The following is a 14,519-nucleotide window of genomic DNA, read 5'->3' on the forward strand; positions in this document are numbered from 1 at the left end:
CTGTCCTGTTCCCTGCGGTCCGTCTGCTCTGGCCCCCAGCCATCGGTCCACCTGTGTCCTGCGGCCCAAGTCTCGCTGTCCCTGCGCTCATGGTGCCACCCAGCACTACCTCCCGCCCTCGTGCCCTGCAGGTTGGCAGCCGGATGGGGGTCTGACCGGGCCTGGCTCCATGCCTTTGGGGAGACGCCAGGCTCACCGGTTCCCAGTGCCTGGGGCGTGGGCGGCCGCCGGGCTGCTGCCTCGGGCCCGTCCTGAGTCGGGGGAGGCAGGGCGGTGACACTCGCCGGCTGGCCCACCCTGACTGGCCGGACGGGCTTCAGGAGGTGCGGCCGAGGCCGCTCTCGGCTTCCCCAGGGGCTGCGTGCACAGGAAAGGCAGAGCCAGCGCAGAGAGGACCGGTCAGCTCCCGCTGCCCTTAGAAAGCGACCGGTTCATAACGGGTGTCTGGTGGCCTCCGTACAGCATGCCGCCGAGTCTGATCGCCCCACCGCGGCCGCAGGGGTCCGGCCCCGTGGCCCCTTGGCCTCTGTTCCGGGACCGCACCCTCGCCCCGCCTCCTCCAGGCTGCTCGCAGCACAGAGGCCGCAGCCCGGGGCTCCGAGGGCCGCCCGCCCCGCCTCACTGCGCCCACCCCCTGCTCAGCCTTCTGGCCTCAGGCCCTGCTCTTGTGCCCACCCTGCTTGGCGCCCTTTCCCGGCAGATGTGTTCGTGGGTCCCTCTGCCCCCTCGTTCCTGCGTCCTCCCCAGTGTCACTCAGCACCCTGCTTGGCCAGCCACACCGCACACTCTGCTTCCCCGCTCCCCTCCCGGACCCACCCCCTCTCTGCCCCTCCCTAGTCCCCCTCACCTGTGCTGTACGAGTGCCCCTGCCCAGCGTTGCCGCCGTCCGACCCGCGTGTGCCTCCGGCCGCCCCCTCACAGGAGTGTGAGCTCTGAGAGCGGAGACTTCTCCATGTCTCCATGTGCCCGCTGCCGTGCGCCCCGGCCCAGAGCAGCGCCCGGCCCAGAGCAGCGCCCGGCCCAGAGCAGGCACCCGGCGCGGTCGGGAGGGCGGGAGGCCGCAGAAACCAGCTCTGGCTCGGGACTGGCGGGGGGTGGGGTGGGGTGGGAGGGGCTGGGCTGGCGGAGGTGAGACCAGCACCCCCACCCCCACCCCTTCAAGCGTCCCTGGACAGTGGGAGCCCGTGGGGACGGAAAGGGCTCCAAGGTGCAACGTCACTGGACATCGGACACCCCCTGCAGGTGCTTGCCCCTGGGCTGTCTTACTGGTACAAGTTGGCTCTGTGTTCGTGAGATTTGCTCTCTGGAAAACTACCCTGTGGTTCACATTTCCATCTCTATTACTGTTACATCCTTGCGGGGTTCTGTGTCTGAGAAGACAGTCCGAACGCCCGCTTTAGGTTTCCCGTGGCTCGGCGGGCTCGTGTTCCTGCTGCTCTGCCCTCAGGCCCGTCTCTGAAACCCTGGAGCAGACAAAACCGGTTCGGCCCCCAGAACAAAGCCTAATTGACATTATTTTGAAGACTGGCCTCTTGTTTACATCTCTGGAAATCGGGAGCACCTCTTACACTGTTTTGCAAAATTGGATACGTCTAAGCACCGACCAGCTTGCTACCATTTAAGACAATTCTGGTGCCAGCAGCCAGCAAGCTCGCACAGGCCGCCGCCACCCACGGTCCCGCTGGTCGGCCGGTGCGGCCTCATGCCAGACCCAGGCCCGTGGGTGGCGGTGGCAGCGCTCGGAGCTCCGCCTGCGGTGGGCACGGCCACTCACCGATCGCCACTTTGATCATCGGTCTTACCTCTTATTTCTGAACTTTTTGCAGTGTTTTTTTTAAAAAGAGTTATTTATGTATCTGTAGAGAGGGAGGGAGGGAGGGAGGGAGAAAGAAAGGGAGACAAACAGCAACGTATAAGAGATACATTGATCTGTTGCCTCTTGCACATCCCCAACTGGGGACCTGGACTGCAACCCAGGCCTGTGCCCTGACTGGGAATCCAACCAGCAGCCTTTTGGTTTGCAGGCCGGCGCTCAGTCTGCTGAGCCACGCCCGCTGGGGCTCAGCGGTGTTTGGGAAAAGGTGTTCTTGTGGGCGTTCTTGTGGGCTGTGTGTGGGATGAGCATCTGCCGCCCCGAAGTGTTTCCTTTGTCTCTGTTAGACAACTTCTCCATCGCGAGCTCACCCTTTGTCTCACCCTTTGTCGGAGGGGGAGAGGGAAGGTTTCGACTTAGGACTCTGCAGATGCTCTCCTGCAACGTCGGCCTGGGATGTGGAACACATCCCGGGAACTGGCTTCCCAGGTCCCGGGCGACGGGTGCAGAGCGAGCGGGGCCTGTGTACGCGGCGGCGAACCCTGGGTCCCATTCCTGCCTGGGAGCACGAGGCGGCTCGGGGCGGCCCACGGGCAGGCTGCGGTCGGCCGCGCTCCCCAGGAGGAGCCGGGGGCTCCGCGCGCGTCTGCCCCATCTCAAAGCGTACGGAGACCAGAGGAACGCTCCCCTTCCGATGACTTTGAACAGGGTTTGCTGGCCTTTGGCAGCCGTGTCGGAACGTTGCCCCCTTTTTTCAGTTCAGGAAGTTTACATGCACTGATGGCTTAGTTCTTAATTCAAAATACCCTAACTCTTCCTAAGCATTGTTGGAATTCTTCAAACATACACAAAAAAGCACGGTTTCGGGAACGCCTGTATCTCTGCACCCACGTCACTCTGTTGGTCCCCTGTCACTTTCTGTGCCTTTTGTGAACGTGCCAGGTTCGTTGGGCGGCGTGAGTCCCGTGGGCTCACTGCGTCTCGCTGCTCCCGCTGTTCATTCACAGCCGGACCTCGGGGTTCACCGCCAACTCTCCCGTGAGCTCGTTTTTGTGAAACACCCAGAAACAGCGCTTTTTATCCAGGCGCCAGCGGAGCTGCCCATTCTGGCCCAGCCGTCCTGTTAGGCCCTTTCTCCCCAGCGCCTTTCGCGTTTTCAGGAGGCCGCCCCCTGCACCCACGCCCTGCCGGTCCTCAGACAGGCTGGGGTTCGCCCTGCTGCAGCGTGGGCAGGCCAGGCTCCACACGGAGGGGGCCGTAGCCTCCAGGGCAGGCGAAGGGGCCAGAGACGGGCCCAGGCGCCGATCGTGAGCAGTTTGGCTGATCCTCTTTGCTATTCGTTAGAAACTCAAAAGGCAGGGCCCGGGGTGCGAGCAGCTGTGTCTGACCCCCGGCGCCTTCTCCCCCACCCCCAACACCAGGGAGCACCCCCGGGAGACCCGCGGCCCCAGCTGGGCACCGGAACCCTCCACGGGCCTGGGAATCCTCCTCGAATGAGAAGCAAGCGCGGTTTCAGAGCTGCTGGCAGCTGCCTGCTCGTACCTGTCAGCTCCTCGCAGGGGACGAAGGCCGAGCGGAGCGAAAACGGGTGGCCATGAGGGCTGTGCGGACGCCTTCAGCCCGGTCCGCTCAGGCTCGCGGCCGGACCCGCTCTGACCTGCCCGGCCACGGGGCGCCGCGCCCCAGTTGGCGTGCTTAGGCCGCTCGGGCTCCTGCGGCCGCTGCCCGGAGGGCCATGGAGAGCAAGGTGGGGAGCCAGGCGGGCCCGCCCCCGCGCCCCTCAGGTTCACGGCAGGCACCCAAGCCGGAGGCCTGCGCCGGGACTGCCGCGGGCAGTGAGCCGGGCACACCGAGGCCGCTGCCTCTCACGGGGGTCCCGCTGAGCGGTAAGAACCGTCCATGCTGCTAGATCTCTGCGAGGCAAGGGCAAGGCAGAGAGCTTTCCTGCCGAGGGCACCGCCTGCGCAGCAAGCGGGACCCGCCGCCGAAGGGCCGGGCCGCTCTCCGGGGCCAGCTGCCGAGCCCGCCTCTGGGGGACGGGCAGCGCCTGTCGCCAGCGGTGCCGTCCGGCTCCCCGAGACGACCCGTACCGTTGGGACCTGCCAGGAGCATGACCGCTTTCCAATCCCTGACTTTTCCATGAGACAGAGGGTGGTGGTAACAAAAATGTCACTCTTCCGCGTTGTGCAAGGAAGTGCGGTAACAGTTGGAGGTACACATTAGTGAACCGGTATGTCCATGACTCGCGTGTCCTGTGACAAAAATCACACGCAATAAGGATGACTTACGTCGGGAGACAGATGCAGAAGCTGGTCTGAGAAGCCCTCCCTCTGGAAAGCTGGACACCAAACAGATTTGTAAAAATGAGAAAACGCCACTCTTCCCATTTTATTAAATTTGTACAACGCAACTGTTTTTCATAAAAATGTTATTCAACGTGTAATTGGTTCTCACTGTTATGTTTTGATGAAGCGATACATAAACCCTTATTTCCGCTTGTCAGTCTCTAACACGTGATTGGTAGCAGAGGCCGGGCCGGGCCGTCTGTCCCCGCAGCCTCCAGGCTCTTGCCAGCTTCTCGAACCCGGGCCAGGCTCCCCCGTCAGCTTGGTACCAGGGTGAAGCCTCACACTCCTCACAGCGCCCCCCACAGGCCCGGAATTGGAAGTCCCTGTTGATCAGCTCGGACTTTATTAAAGGGCTCGAAGGGCGACCGCGGACCCCAGCCTGTGGCCCTGGCAGACGTGCCCGTCTGCAGGCAGGTCTGTGGCCCGGGGCGGTCAGTCCAGCACCCGGGTTCCGCCCCTGTCACCCCGATGTACCAGGGCGGTACATTCTAGCCACGAAACGTATTTTGGGGGCTGCTGCTGGCTGGCTAGTCTCCTGGAAGGAGTCGTTCACATTCCAAAGGGTCCCCTTGGCAGGAGGAATCCCGTGGGCCAGCAGGGTCCCCTGAAGCCAACGAGCGCCAGCGCGGCCCGGCCGCCTGCAGGGCCTGGGTCCTGGCAGCTCCCAGGGGGTCCAGGAGGCTCGCTTTCCCAAACACCTTTTTAGGACATAAAGCAGTCCCCCTCCTCCTCCGCACAGAGAAAGCAAGCTCTAAGCCCAGGGCGACCTGGCGGGAGGGGGTCGCGCCCTCCCTGCCCTGCTCAGTAACAGCCCCGCCGCCCAAGGGCCCGGTTCCTGCCGCGGGCTCCAGCCCGGCCTCCCGCGCCCGGCCACGTGCGGAGGCCCCCCGCAGCGCGTCTCTGCACGCCCCCGCCCCCCGTTCCCGCGCCGCACTGCGTTCCTGTCGGCGCTGGGCCAGGCGCTGGCACCGGGCTGCGCAACAGCCCTGAGGCTCAGTGTGACCCTGAGCTCCAAGGTGCCGTCGGGGCGGCGCTGCGGTGGAGGCCGCCCACAGTGCAATAAACCCTTACAAACGAGCCTGGCAGCGTGCCTGGCGGACCTTTCCGAGCGTGGGGGCGGGGCGGGGCGGAGAGAAGGCCCCTCTCGGAGGGATTTTTGAGCTGAAAATGCAAGTACACGGAGAAGTGCTTGCAGGAAGGAAGAGCATTTTACCTGGGAAAGGCCAGTGGCAGGAGCAGCTGAGACTCAGAGAGGCCAGAGCCTGCGGGGGCGGGGGCGGGGCAGGTGGGTGGGAGGTCAGGAGCCGGAGGCCGGGGCTGGGGGCGCTGGGACAGAGGAGAGGGTTGCAGCAGAGGTGCCTGGGGCCTAGTTTGTGTTTCTTTTTTAAAATATTTTTATTTATTATTTATTTTTAGAGAGGGGGGAAGGAAAGGAGAAAGTGAGAGAAACATCGAGTGTGGTTGCCTTTTACGTGCCCCCTGCTAGGGACCTGGCCTGCAACCCAGGCCTGTGCCCCGGCTGGGAATCGAACCGGCGACCCTGTGGTTCACAGGCTGGTGCTCACCCCACGGAGCCACCCCAGCCTAGTTGGTATTTCTGAAAGGTCACCTGGCTGCTGGGTGCAGAGGGGACCGCAGTCACATGACAAGGAGGCGGGGCTCACTCTCAGCGGCAGGGCCCCCTGCCCCCCGGCCAGCAGAGCGACGGGCAGGGCCATGCCAGCAAGAAGCCAGGGGACCTGTCCCTGGCAGGGACCGGCCAGGAGGCCCGGTGCGGCTCGCGCTTCTGCCGCTGCGACCCTCCCGAGGGGGCAGCCCTGCCGTGGCCCAGGCCTGTGGCTGTGACCTTGCTCCTTCCTTGTCTCACTGTCCCCAGCCTGGATAAACGCGCTCTCAAAATCACCCAGACGCGCATCTCGGCACATCTCCCGCACAGTCAAGGACCCACACGTGCCACAGCGGGCCAGGCAGACGACCCGCCTCGCCCGCTCCCTCCTGGGCACAGACCCGAGGTGTCTGCAGGTCAGAGCAACAGGGCCGCCGAGAGGCCGCGCCACGTGTGGAGGCAGCGGAGAGAGGAAGCAGGAAAGGCCCAGCCTTCGGGCTACGCCGCTGGGTGGTGGGCGGTGCCGCCGCCGCCGCCACGGGGTCGCTTCAGGTGCGAGGCCGCGGCAGCCACACCCGTGGCCACACCGAGGGAGCGCTCAAGTCCGGTCCCCGGAGACGTGCGGGTTGGAAGCGCCACTGCGGGCGTCTGCCTGTCATGGAGGGAGGGCACCTAGAGGGCGTGCGGACAGGAAACGGGACGAGGCGAGGGCTCCAGGACACAGTGGGCGGGGGGGTGCAGGACCGCCAGCTGGAGGGAAAGGAGGTAACGTCCCGAGGAGGGAGCTGGCCCCTGTGGCGGGCTTGCTGGCAAGACCCGATGCACTGGCTGCCCCGGCGACCCTGGCCTTGGGCTCCCTGGGGGCCGTGTTCTCCTTGGGGGAACAAGCTTCCTCGGTGGCGAAGGGGAGGTGACAGGAGCAGCGGGAACTTCGCAGGGGCTAAGGTGGAGCCCTGGGGGACGGGCAGCTATTGGTCAGCAGCTGGACAGAAGGCTCCCTAACGAGAGGATGTGGAGAAACAGAAGTGAAATAAATGAATGTACGCTCTCTGCGCATTTTGGAAAGCCCTAGAGCCGACTGCGCCCGCGTACTTTGGCAGCAGGCCACCCAGCAGGTTTAAGTCCTGCAGGTGCGCAGTTCCCGGAGCCCTGGGGAGAGGGGCCGGGCTAACCGGATCCTTCCCGTCGGCTGCTTTGACGAGATCAAGCCAGGCCGAGTGAGCAGCTGGGTTTACCTTTCCCATCAGCTTAACTGGTAAGAAATACGAGGACTGGGAAAGGGAATTTGTGGTTTTTTATCATTGGTTTTAGAGCAGGGAGGAGTGGGAGAGAGAACCCCACTGACTTGCCGACATAAGAAACAGCCAAACCTGTAAGAATTCTATGCGTTTCCTTGAGCCAAACTGATGACAATCGCCAGGAAGAAAGTCTCAAGGGACTGAGAAAATGCTCCGGAAGACGGCAATTCTACCACTTGTTTTACACGTCAGACTCAAAGGGGAGACCGGAGAGGGTCCACTGGTGAGAGGTCGATCAGGGAGGTGGCACAAGCACAGCAGGGAGGCCCGTGGGACTGGACAGAAAGCACAGCAGCAGACCCAGGCGGGGACCGGACGGCTGGCAGCGAACCATCCACGTGGCAGCGGTGGCAGCGGGGGGCCGTGGTCCCTGCTCTGCGGCGGTGGCTGTGCTTTGAGGGGTTCGAAGAGGGAATTATTTTGAGATACCAAAGTCATGTTACCTTAGCTGCCAAGACAGGCTGGGCTCAGCCAGGTAAAGCCTTACCTTTGTTAGGGACAAACAGCGCCCCAGCACGTGACTGCCCACCGCCACCCGCTCTTCGCTGGAGCTTTAATTTTAGACCATCTTACGTGGTTACTTTAGGTCTGAGTGTGTAAGCCCCACGCAGGCCTCCCCGAGCCTGTCAGGGAGTAAGTGGCCGCTTTTTCCGGCCACAGTTTGTTGCTCCACTTATTGATGCATTCGTTTCTGATGCATCTTCCACGAGGCAACGAGGAACCACCGGTGGATTCTTGCGTGTGGCCTGACCAGGGGTGAAACCAGCAGCTTCGGCGTATGGGGAGGACGCGCCAACCAACTGAGCCACCTGCCAGGGTGTGTTTTGTCTGTTTTCATTCTAGGACACACTCTATTCAAAATCATGGGGCGGGGCCCCGCCTGGTGCAGCTCCACGAACTGAGCCCTGGCCTGCGAACCAGAGGGGCAGAGGTTCCATTCCCGGTCGGAGGCCGTGCCTCCGACGCGGGCCAGGTCCCCAGCAGGAGGTGCGCGACAAGCAACCACACATGGATGTTTCTCTCCCTCTCTTTCTCCCTCCCTTCCTCTAAAAATCTTTAAAGAAAGGAAATAAGGTGGTACTGCAGACATCGTTGGAGGGTCACCTGGGGGGCTGGCTTGACCTGGCCGCGTGGCCATTTACTTTGGCCTCTGCTCCTTGCGGTCAACTACCCGTTGTCTGGTACCAGGGTAGTGCCCTGGAGGAGCACAGGACCGCAGCCGCCAGGAGGTGGCAGCGCGGCCTGGAGCCCGGGTTTACTCGCGGAGCAGCCTCCCCACTGCGTGCCAGGAGCCCGTCCCCCGAGTCAGGAGAGGCTCGGCCCCCGCCGGCCCTGCTACGCCCCGCCCCGCCCCGGGGACTCAAGACCCGCTCGCCCGGGCTCAGGCCGCTCAGTGCTGCCCGCCCGTCGCCGCTGTCGCCATGGTGCAAGCCTGGTACATGGACGACTCCGCCGACGACCCCCGCCTGCCCCACCGTGCGGAGCCCGCCCGTCCGGTCGGCCTGGAGCAGCTGCGCCGGCTCGGGGTCCTCTACTGGAAGGTACGCGGGCGCGCGGCGCGGCCCGGAGCTCGCGGGGCCGGCGGGCAAGGTGGTCCCTTAGGTGCCCCTGATCCCGCGCAGTAGTCCCCCGGCCCCGGCTCCGCCGAGCGCGGGACGGTGGCCGGGACAGGGTGGGATCGCGCTGCGCGCACTCAGCAGCGGGACCAGGGGGCTGGCGGCGGGGTACTGCGCATGCTCAGCAGTCGGGGCGCGTTGCGCATGCTCAGCACCGGGACCGGGTGGCCGCTGGCCAGGGCGTACCGTGCACGCTCAGCAGACGTACCTGGTGGCCTGCGGCCTCGGCGCTGCGCATGCTCAGCAGCCGCTGGCGGGTCCACCTTCCCAGCTCCAGGCCAGAGCCTGGTGGGACCCGGCGCGCCGGCTGTGACGAGCCGGGGTGGCCCCGAGCAGGCCGAGTTGGGGGCCAGCGGGAAGGGGTGCGGGCTGGGGCCGCCCGCTGCTGTGAGGCCCGCGCTCTCGGCGCAGGTCCCGTCGGCGCCAGCCCGGGATTCCGCCTGTGCGCTTGCTGCGCCTGTTGATCGCGTACCTGCTGTTTATCTCTTCCTGGGCTGAGAGCGAGCGCTTCCGAGCAATGGAAGGGTGTGTTGTGTCTGCTACGGCCGCAGAACAACTTTCGTTGGTCGTGAAGCGGAGACACCCGCAGCCCAAGCCATCAGGAGGCCTGGCTGCACTCGGGGCGTCACTGTGACGGGGAGGCGCCGTCTCCCCGCAGGTGTCCGCGAGGGACCCGATGTTGCCCTCGAGCAAACCCGGCTGCCTCCTCGTTCTCGTTCCGTGGGCGGGACGAGGCCCCCCGGGTACGACGCTGGCCGGGAGCTCGGAGCGCCCTGCGTGTGTTCCGTGTCTTGGGCGGGGGAACAGGCGGAGCGCCTTGCACACCCGCTCCTAGCGGCCCCGGGGCGACCGAAAGCTCTTTGCCACACCCACCCACCCACACACACCCCCACACCCCGGCCCGTTCACTGTTGTAGTGCCGAGCGGTAGTGAGCTTCGCTGTGGCGGATCTGCTCATCTTTGGCGTTCTAGTTTGAGATATTCGGGAGTGTGTTGTTCAGTACTCATGATATAATGCTCATTTTATAGCAGTTTACAGCAAAACGTGCTGAATTCACTGCCAGTAGGCTTTTCGTTTTTTTAAAATTATTTTAGAGGAGGGGGAAGGTAGGGAGAAAGAGGGAAACATCCATGTGCGGTTGCCTCTCGTGCGCCCCCGACTGGGGGCCTCACCTGCAACCCAGGCAGGTGCCGTGACTGGGAATTGAGCCTGCGACCCGTGGTTGCCCGGCCGGCGCGCAGTCCACTGAGCCGCAGCAGCCGGGGGCCCCTGCCAGTAGCTTTACTCAGGAGGTCAGCGCGACCCTGGCTGGCTCCCTCGGGGGTGCCTTCATGAAGTGACTTGGACACCAGGCCTTAGAGATGCGGCGGCCAGTGGCAAAGGAACAGGGTGAGCGTGTCTTCGGTGTAGGAAGCGGCCAGGAACAAGGGCGTGGGCAGGTGAGGCAGCGAGAATGTTGGGAGAGTAGCGAATACTCCTATCTGGTTCACAGTGCAGATTGAAAACAAAACAAAACAGGAGGGGATAGGACAGAGGCGAGGAAAGGGCACCTGAGACCCGGTGCCAGAAGGCCCTAACCCAGCCTGGCACGCTTGGGCCTCACCCTCAGGCTCCCAGGACGCAGACAGGGTGGGGGTGGGGGAGACGGCGGAGAGGCCGCCGGAGCTGCGGGCGGGGGGCGCCGCCCAGCGCGGGGGCGGGCGGTGGGGGGGCGCTGTCCTTGCGCAAGGCTGCAGGCCACCAGCCCTGAGCGGGTCGGGGCGGGGGCCGCAAGGTGAGAAGGAGCCCCAGGAAGGACTTGGGGAGCAGGGGGCGGGGCTCCAACGCGGCTGCGGTATTTTTGGCTGTTCTGGGAATGGGAAAGCCAGTGGGTGGGGGGGGGGGCGGAGGGAGGTTCAGCAGGACCGACAGCACCTGGGTGGCGCGTCCTGGGAGAGAGCGGCTGCGCGTCTCCCGGTGCGAGCGCGGCCTCTTGTCTGTGGGTTAAACTTTGGCAGCTGGATGCTGACAGATACGAGGACGACCCGGAACTGGAGAAGATCCGCAGAGAGAGGAACTACTCGTGGATGGACATCATAACCATCTGCAGGGAGAAGCTGCCGGATTACGAAGAGAAGGTGACGTGCTGGGGTCGCTGGAGCGGGGGCGTTCTATTCACTCCTGAGACACAGGTTTCTGTCTCTCGATGTGCCCGTTACGTTTTATATCAGTGACACATACTTGCCTATTTTTATTAAAAGACATTCGGGGGGAAGGCACAAAAGCAGAGTTGAACAAATGGAAGGTCTTTGTTTTGTAAGATGGCGACTGGCTTCCTCAGACTTGGTGTGGCGTCTGACCTTCCAGTGTGATCAGCATGAGAGTGTGTGGCTGCGATCATGTGGCTGCATGTGATCCACGCTGGGTCGTGAGCGGGAGTCCGGGCATCTCTGGAGGTCTTGCTCTGCACGTGTGAGCGGCGTGACGCCGGGCCAGCGACCTAGCCTGTCTGTGCCCCGTTTCCTCCTCGGTCCTGTGGGGACAGCGGACAGCACCCAGGGAGCCCCTGTGTGTGTGTGGAACTCTGCGCGGCACGTGCCGAGTGCTGTGTTAGCATTAACGCTTTTCCTGTTGGTTGGTTGATAGGGTTCATAAAATATTCTGGACCCTGCCCCCTTCTTCCTATGGCGCCACCTCCTGTGCACGCCAGGCCCGGACGGGGGCCGGCGTGGGCGTCCGCCGGTCGCGTCCGCGGGGGCTCAGACGCTGTCCCTTGTGCTGTATGTAGATCAAGATGTTCTACGAGGAGCACCTGCACCTGGACGACGAGATCCGCTACGTCTTGGACGGCAGCGGGTACTTCGACGTGAGGGATGAGGAGGACCGGTGGGTGCGGATCGCCGTGCAGAAGGGCGACCTGATCACTCTCCCCGCGGGGATCTACCACCGCTTCACTCTGGACGAGCAGGTGGGGGCCCGTGGGACAGGCCGTCCCTCTGCGCTCAGGTGCCCGGAGGGTGGAATGTGACAGACGTGCTGAGACGTGGGAGTTGAGCGCAGGGAGGGATGTTATCTCGCTGGCTGGTGTATATCTGCTTGTGTGTCTCTAGAACTACGTGAAGGCCATGCGGCTGTTTGTGGGAGACCCGGTGTGGACAGCGTACAACCGGCCGGCGGACCACTTCGCGGCTCGGGAGCAGTACATGGCGTTCCTGGCGCAGACGGCGTAGCGGTGCACACCCCTTGCCCCGCGTCCTGAGCAGGACCGCGGGGACAGTCTGTTGTGTTCTCCTTGCTTCTGTGCTGGGGCTGGAGGCTGGGAGAGCCTCCCTTTGCGAGATTACTGATCAGAATGCCTTAGTGCAAGGAGCCGTGAAATAGATTTTTAAGTCGAAGCCACTGCGGGAACGGGGACAGTCCCATTCCTTTTCTCTAATCGTGTCCCCCTGTGCCACACACGGGCCCTGCTTAAACCCCTTGAGTTTCACATCCCCAAGTGTCACTGCGTAGCCGTCCCCCGGGACCTGATTCCGCGGCGTTTAGCGGACGCAGCCGAGGCCCCCCTGCCTGTGAGCGGCGGGAGGGTGGCCGCCAGGGCCGGCGGGGGGAAGCGCGCGCACGGGCAGGCTCGGGCGGCCCTCGTGCCGGGGGCCTGCGGTGGCTCACACACCTTTCTTGTTTAACACAAAGCAGCTGCCTTGGTTTTGTGCTCATGGCCCGGCATCCCCTTCGATTCAGGGGCCTGCGGCTCGTTGAGGCCGCCCTGGGTAGAGCCTCCGTGTGGTCGGGTCTGTGGGTCCTGTGAATTCTACGTGCTGGTCTGTTCAGGGTGAGAGTCTAGGTTAAACCCTGCTGTATATTCTATTACAGTCAAGCTTCTGAATTTTAGCTAGAAAATGGTGCATTAATTTTTTATTCAATAATCCTGAGGCGCAATTATGCCTAGCTTGTTATAATCATTTAAAAAACCTAAGATCAGCATCATGGTTTGAAGGGCCGATTGTTTTCTGTATTTTTAAAACGAATAAAAAGTCTTCACGTTCAGTCGTTCACACCGCCACACCGGTCTTGGGGAGGCACGCGCACTGGGCGGGGAAGCCCAAGCCGCAGGGGCCGCGGGAAACTGACCTTCAGGGCTTCCACGTGTGCAGGCAGCCGAGCGCTGGGTCTTCTCCCTGTTGCCGCGGATCCAGTGACACGTGAGAAAGATTTAACATTAAGTGCGGTGATTTAAACTGTGCGCACGTTCTTCGACGACATCCCCTGAAAACGAAGCCGATTCTCCCCGAGTGTGGGCTGGACGCGGTGACTCTCCTCCTCCCGGGTCCGCCGGGGCAGTGACCGTGCGTGACGCTCTCGCCGGGCCCCAGGCGCGGGGCTCCTGCCGCCCCCCGGCCGGGGCCCCTTTCGGGGAGGCCAGCGCCCGGTCAGGCCCGCGGCAGCCACGGGGCCTGGGGGCAGCTCCTCGGGCCCAGCGGCCTCGTGCTGGGGAACGCCCGGCCTGGTTCCAGGAGCTGCAACCCTGCCGACAGGCTGGGGGGGGCCCCAAGGTTGGAAATAATCAGGGGGCCCTGGAGAAACAGGCTCCTGAGGCGACGTGACCTGGCCCCCCGTCAGGGGTGGGGCCCTGCCCCTCCGCTTTGCCTTGTGAGGTCCTTGCCAAGGACGGTAAGACCCCTCGGCGGGGGGGCGACCTAAGACAGGCCTTGGCCTGTACGGGCAGCAGATGAGAAATGGGGGGACACAGAGAAGGGGCACAAAGGCCCCCCCACCTCTCGGCTCAGCTCAGACACGGCCAGAGTCCTCGTTGCAGCCGAGCGGCAGTCTCGTCCCTTGGCGGTTGCCGGGGAATGAGGCCTAAAAGCCAACCCCTCAGGGCGTGCCCTGTCCCTCCCGCGGACCCCTGGTCGGCTCGGGCTGCGAAGGACCTTCGCGTTGTTTGCCCCCCTTGCCCTCGCCTTCATTCTCTCTTGTTTGGACTGGTCTCTCGCGGACCCGTATACGTCAGGGAATTCCTGTCACCTGCTTTCTTACGGGCACTTGTCCCTGTGAACTTTGTCATGCCAGTGTAACGAGTGTACGTGTGCATTCCTGTCACCTGGCCCCTGACGAGCTGTTCAGTAAAAGCCTGGGAACAGAGGGCCACGGGGCCTCCCCACCAGGGGGATGCGTCACGGGCCTTCTCCAGTGGGAGGGAAGTGCCCGCCTGCTCTCCCGGCAAACAGGTGCTTGCGCCGTTTTGTGTTTCTTCCCCTTCCCTGTCATCCGCAACCCCGGGAGGGGCTCTGCGGGCTTCAGAGCCCCGCCCCCACCTCAGCTGGCCCCGCCCCCACCTCAGCTGGCCCCGCCCCCACCTCAGCTGGCCGCGCCCCCACCTCAGCGGGCCCCGCCGGTTTCCCTCAGGTGTCAGGGAGCGCTGCGCTCTCTGCGACGCGGCAGCCCCAGCTACCGGCTCCTGCTCCCGGGTGCCTGACGCAGAAGCCGTGCGCGGCGACACACGACTGCCTCGACACACTGGCCTGAGTCACTAACTTTTGGGGTGACCCTGTTGCCCAGCACCGACAGCCGGCAGGTGAAGCGAAGCCCCCGACCGCAGCGCCCCTCCCCCACCGGAGGGGCTGCCGGGACCCAGGGGGAGGAGCGGAGCAGGCGAACCGGGCCTGTGCCGAGCGCGCTGGACGGACGAGCTGCCGCCTGCCGGGTGCACGGGACAGGGCCCGCGGGGGGCCGCGAAGCGTTCTGTCCCTCGGCCGCAGGCCCTGCCCGTGGGCAGCAGCTCCCGCGGTGACAGGTGGGAAGGTCCCCGCGTTCCCAGGCCGGCGCACGGCGCTCCTGGCGCCTTGTCCCAGCTCAGCGTC

At 64.0% G+C, this 14,519-nt stretch overlaps 1 protein-coding gene across 2 annotated transcripts; it reads left to right on the plus strand.

The window, feature by feature from the left end:
* The first annotated feature begins 8,410 nt into the window (after window positions 1-8,410).
* ADI1 (acireductone dioxygenase 1) lies at window positions 8,411-12,719 on the plus strand. Of its 2 annotated transcripts, none has more exons than XM_054569998.1 (4): window positions 8,411-8,606; window positions 10,680-10,799; window positions 11,450-11,629; window positions 11,772-12,719. In XM_054569998.1, exons 1-4 carry the CDS (start codon window positions 8,487-8,489, stop codon window positions 11,889-11,891), a joined length of 540 nt encoding a protein of 179 aa, XP_054425973.1. In that variant the 5' UTR covers window positions 8,411-8,486; the 3' UTR covers window positions 11,892-12,719. The 2 variants fall into 2 exon arrangements, with proteins under 2 accessions (XP_054425973.1, XP_054425980.1); XM_054570005.1 differs by lacking the exon at window positions 8,411-8,606 and adding an exon at window positions 9,639-10,121.
* The last annotated feature ends 1,800 nt before the right edge of the window (window positions 12,720-14,519 follow it).

The sequence above is a fragment of the Pteronotus mesoamericanus genome, unplaced genomic scaffold (assembly GCF_021234165.1).
Source record: "Pteronotus mesoamericanus isolate MK-2021 breed Mesoamerican mustached bat unplaced genomic scaffold, CSHL_Meso_final contig_101, whole genome shotgun sequence".
NCBI lineage: Eukaryota > Metazoa > Chordata > Mammalia > Chiroptera > Mormoopidae > Pteronotus > Pteronotus mesoamericanus.

What these genes read in the sequence shown, in the direction of transcription:
- ADI1 (XM_054569998.1), top strand. Translation starts at nt 8,487, where the DNA reads ATGGTGCAAGCCTGGTACATGGACGACTCCGCCGACGACCCCCGCCTG. An exon ending in TCGGGGTCCTCTACTGGAAG is followed by an intron (nt 8,607 to 10,679) that starts GTACGCGGGCGC and finishes AAACTTTGGCAG; the next exon opens with CTGGATGCTGACAGATACGA. An exon ending in GCTTCACTCTGGACGAGCAG is followed by an intron (nt 11,630 to 11,771) that starts GTGGGGGCCCGT and finishes GTGTGTCTCTAG; the next exon opens with AACTACGTGAAGGCCATGCG.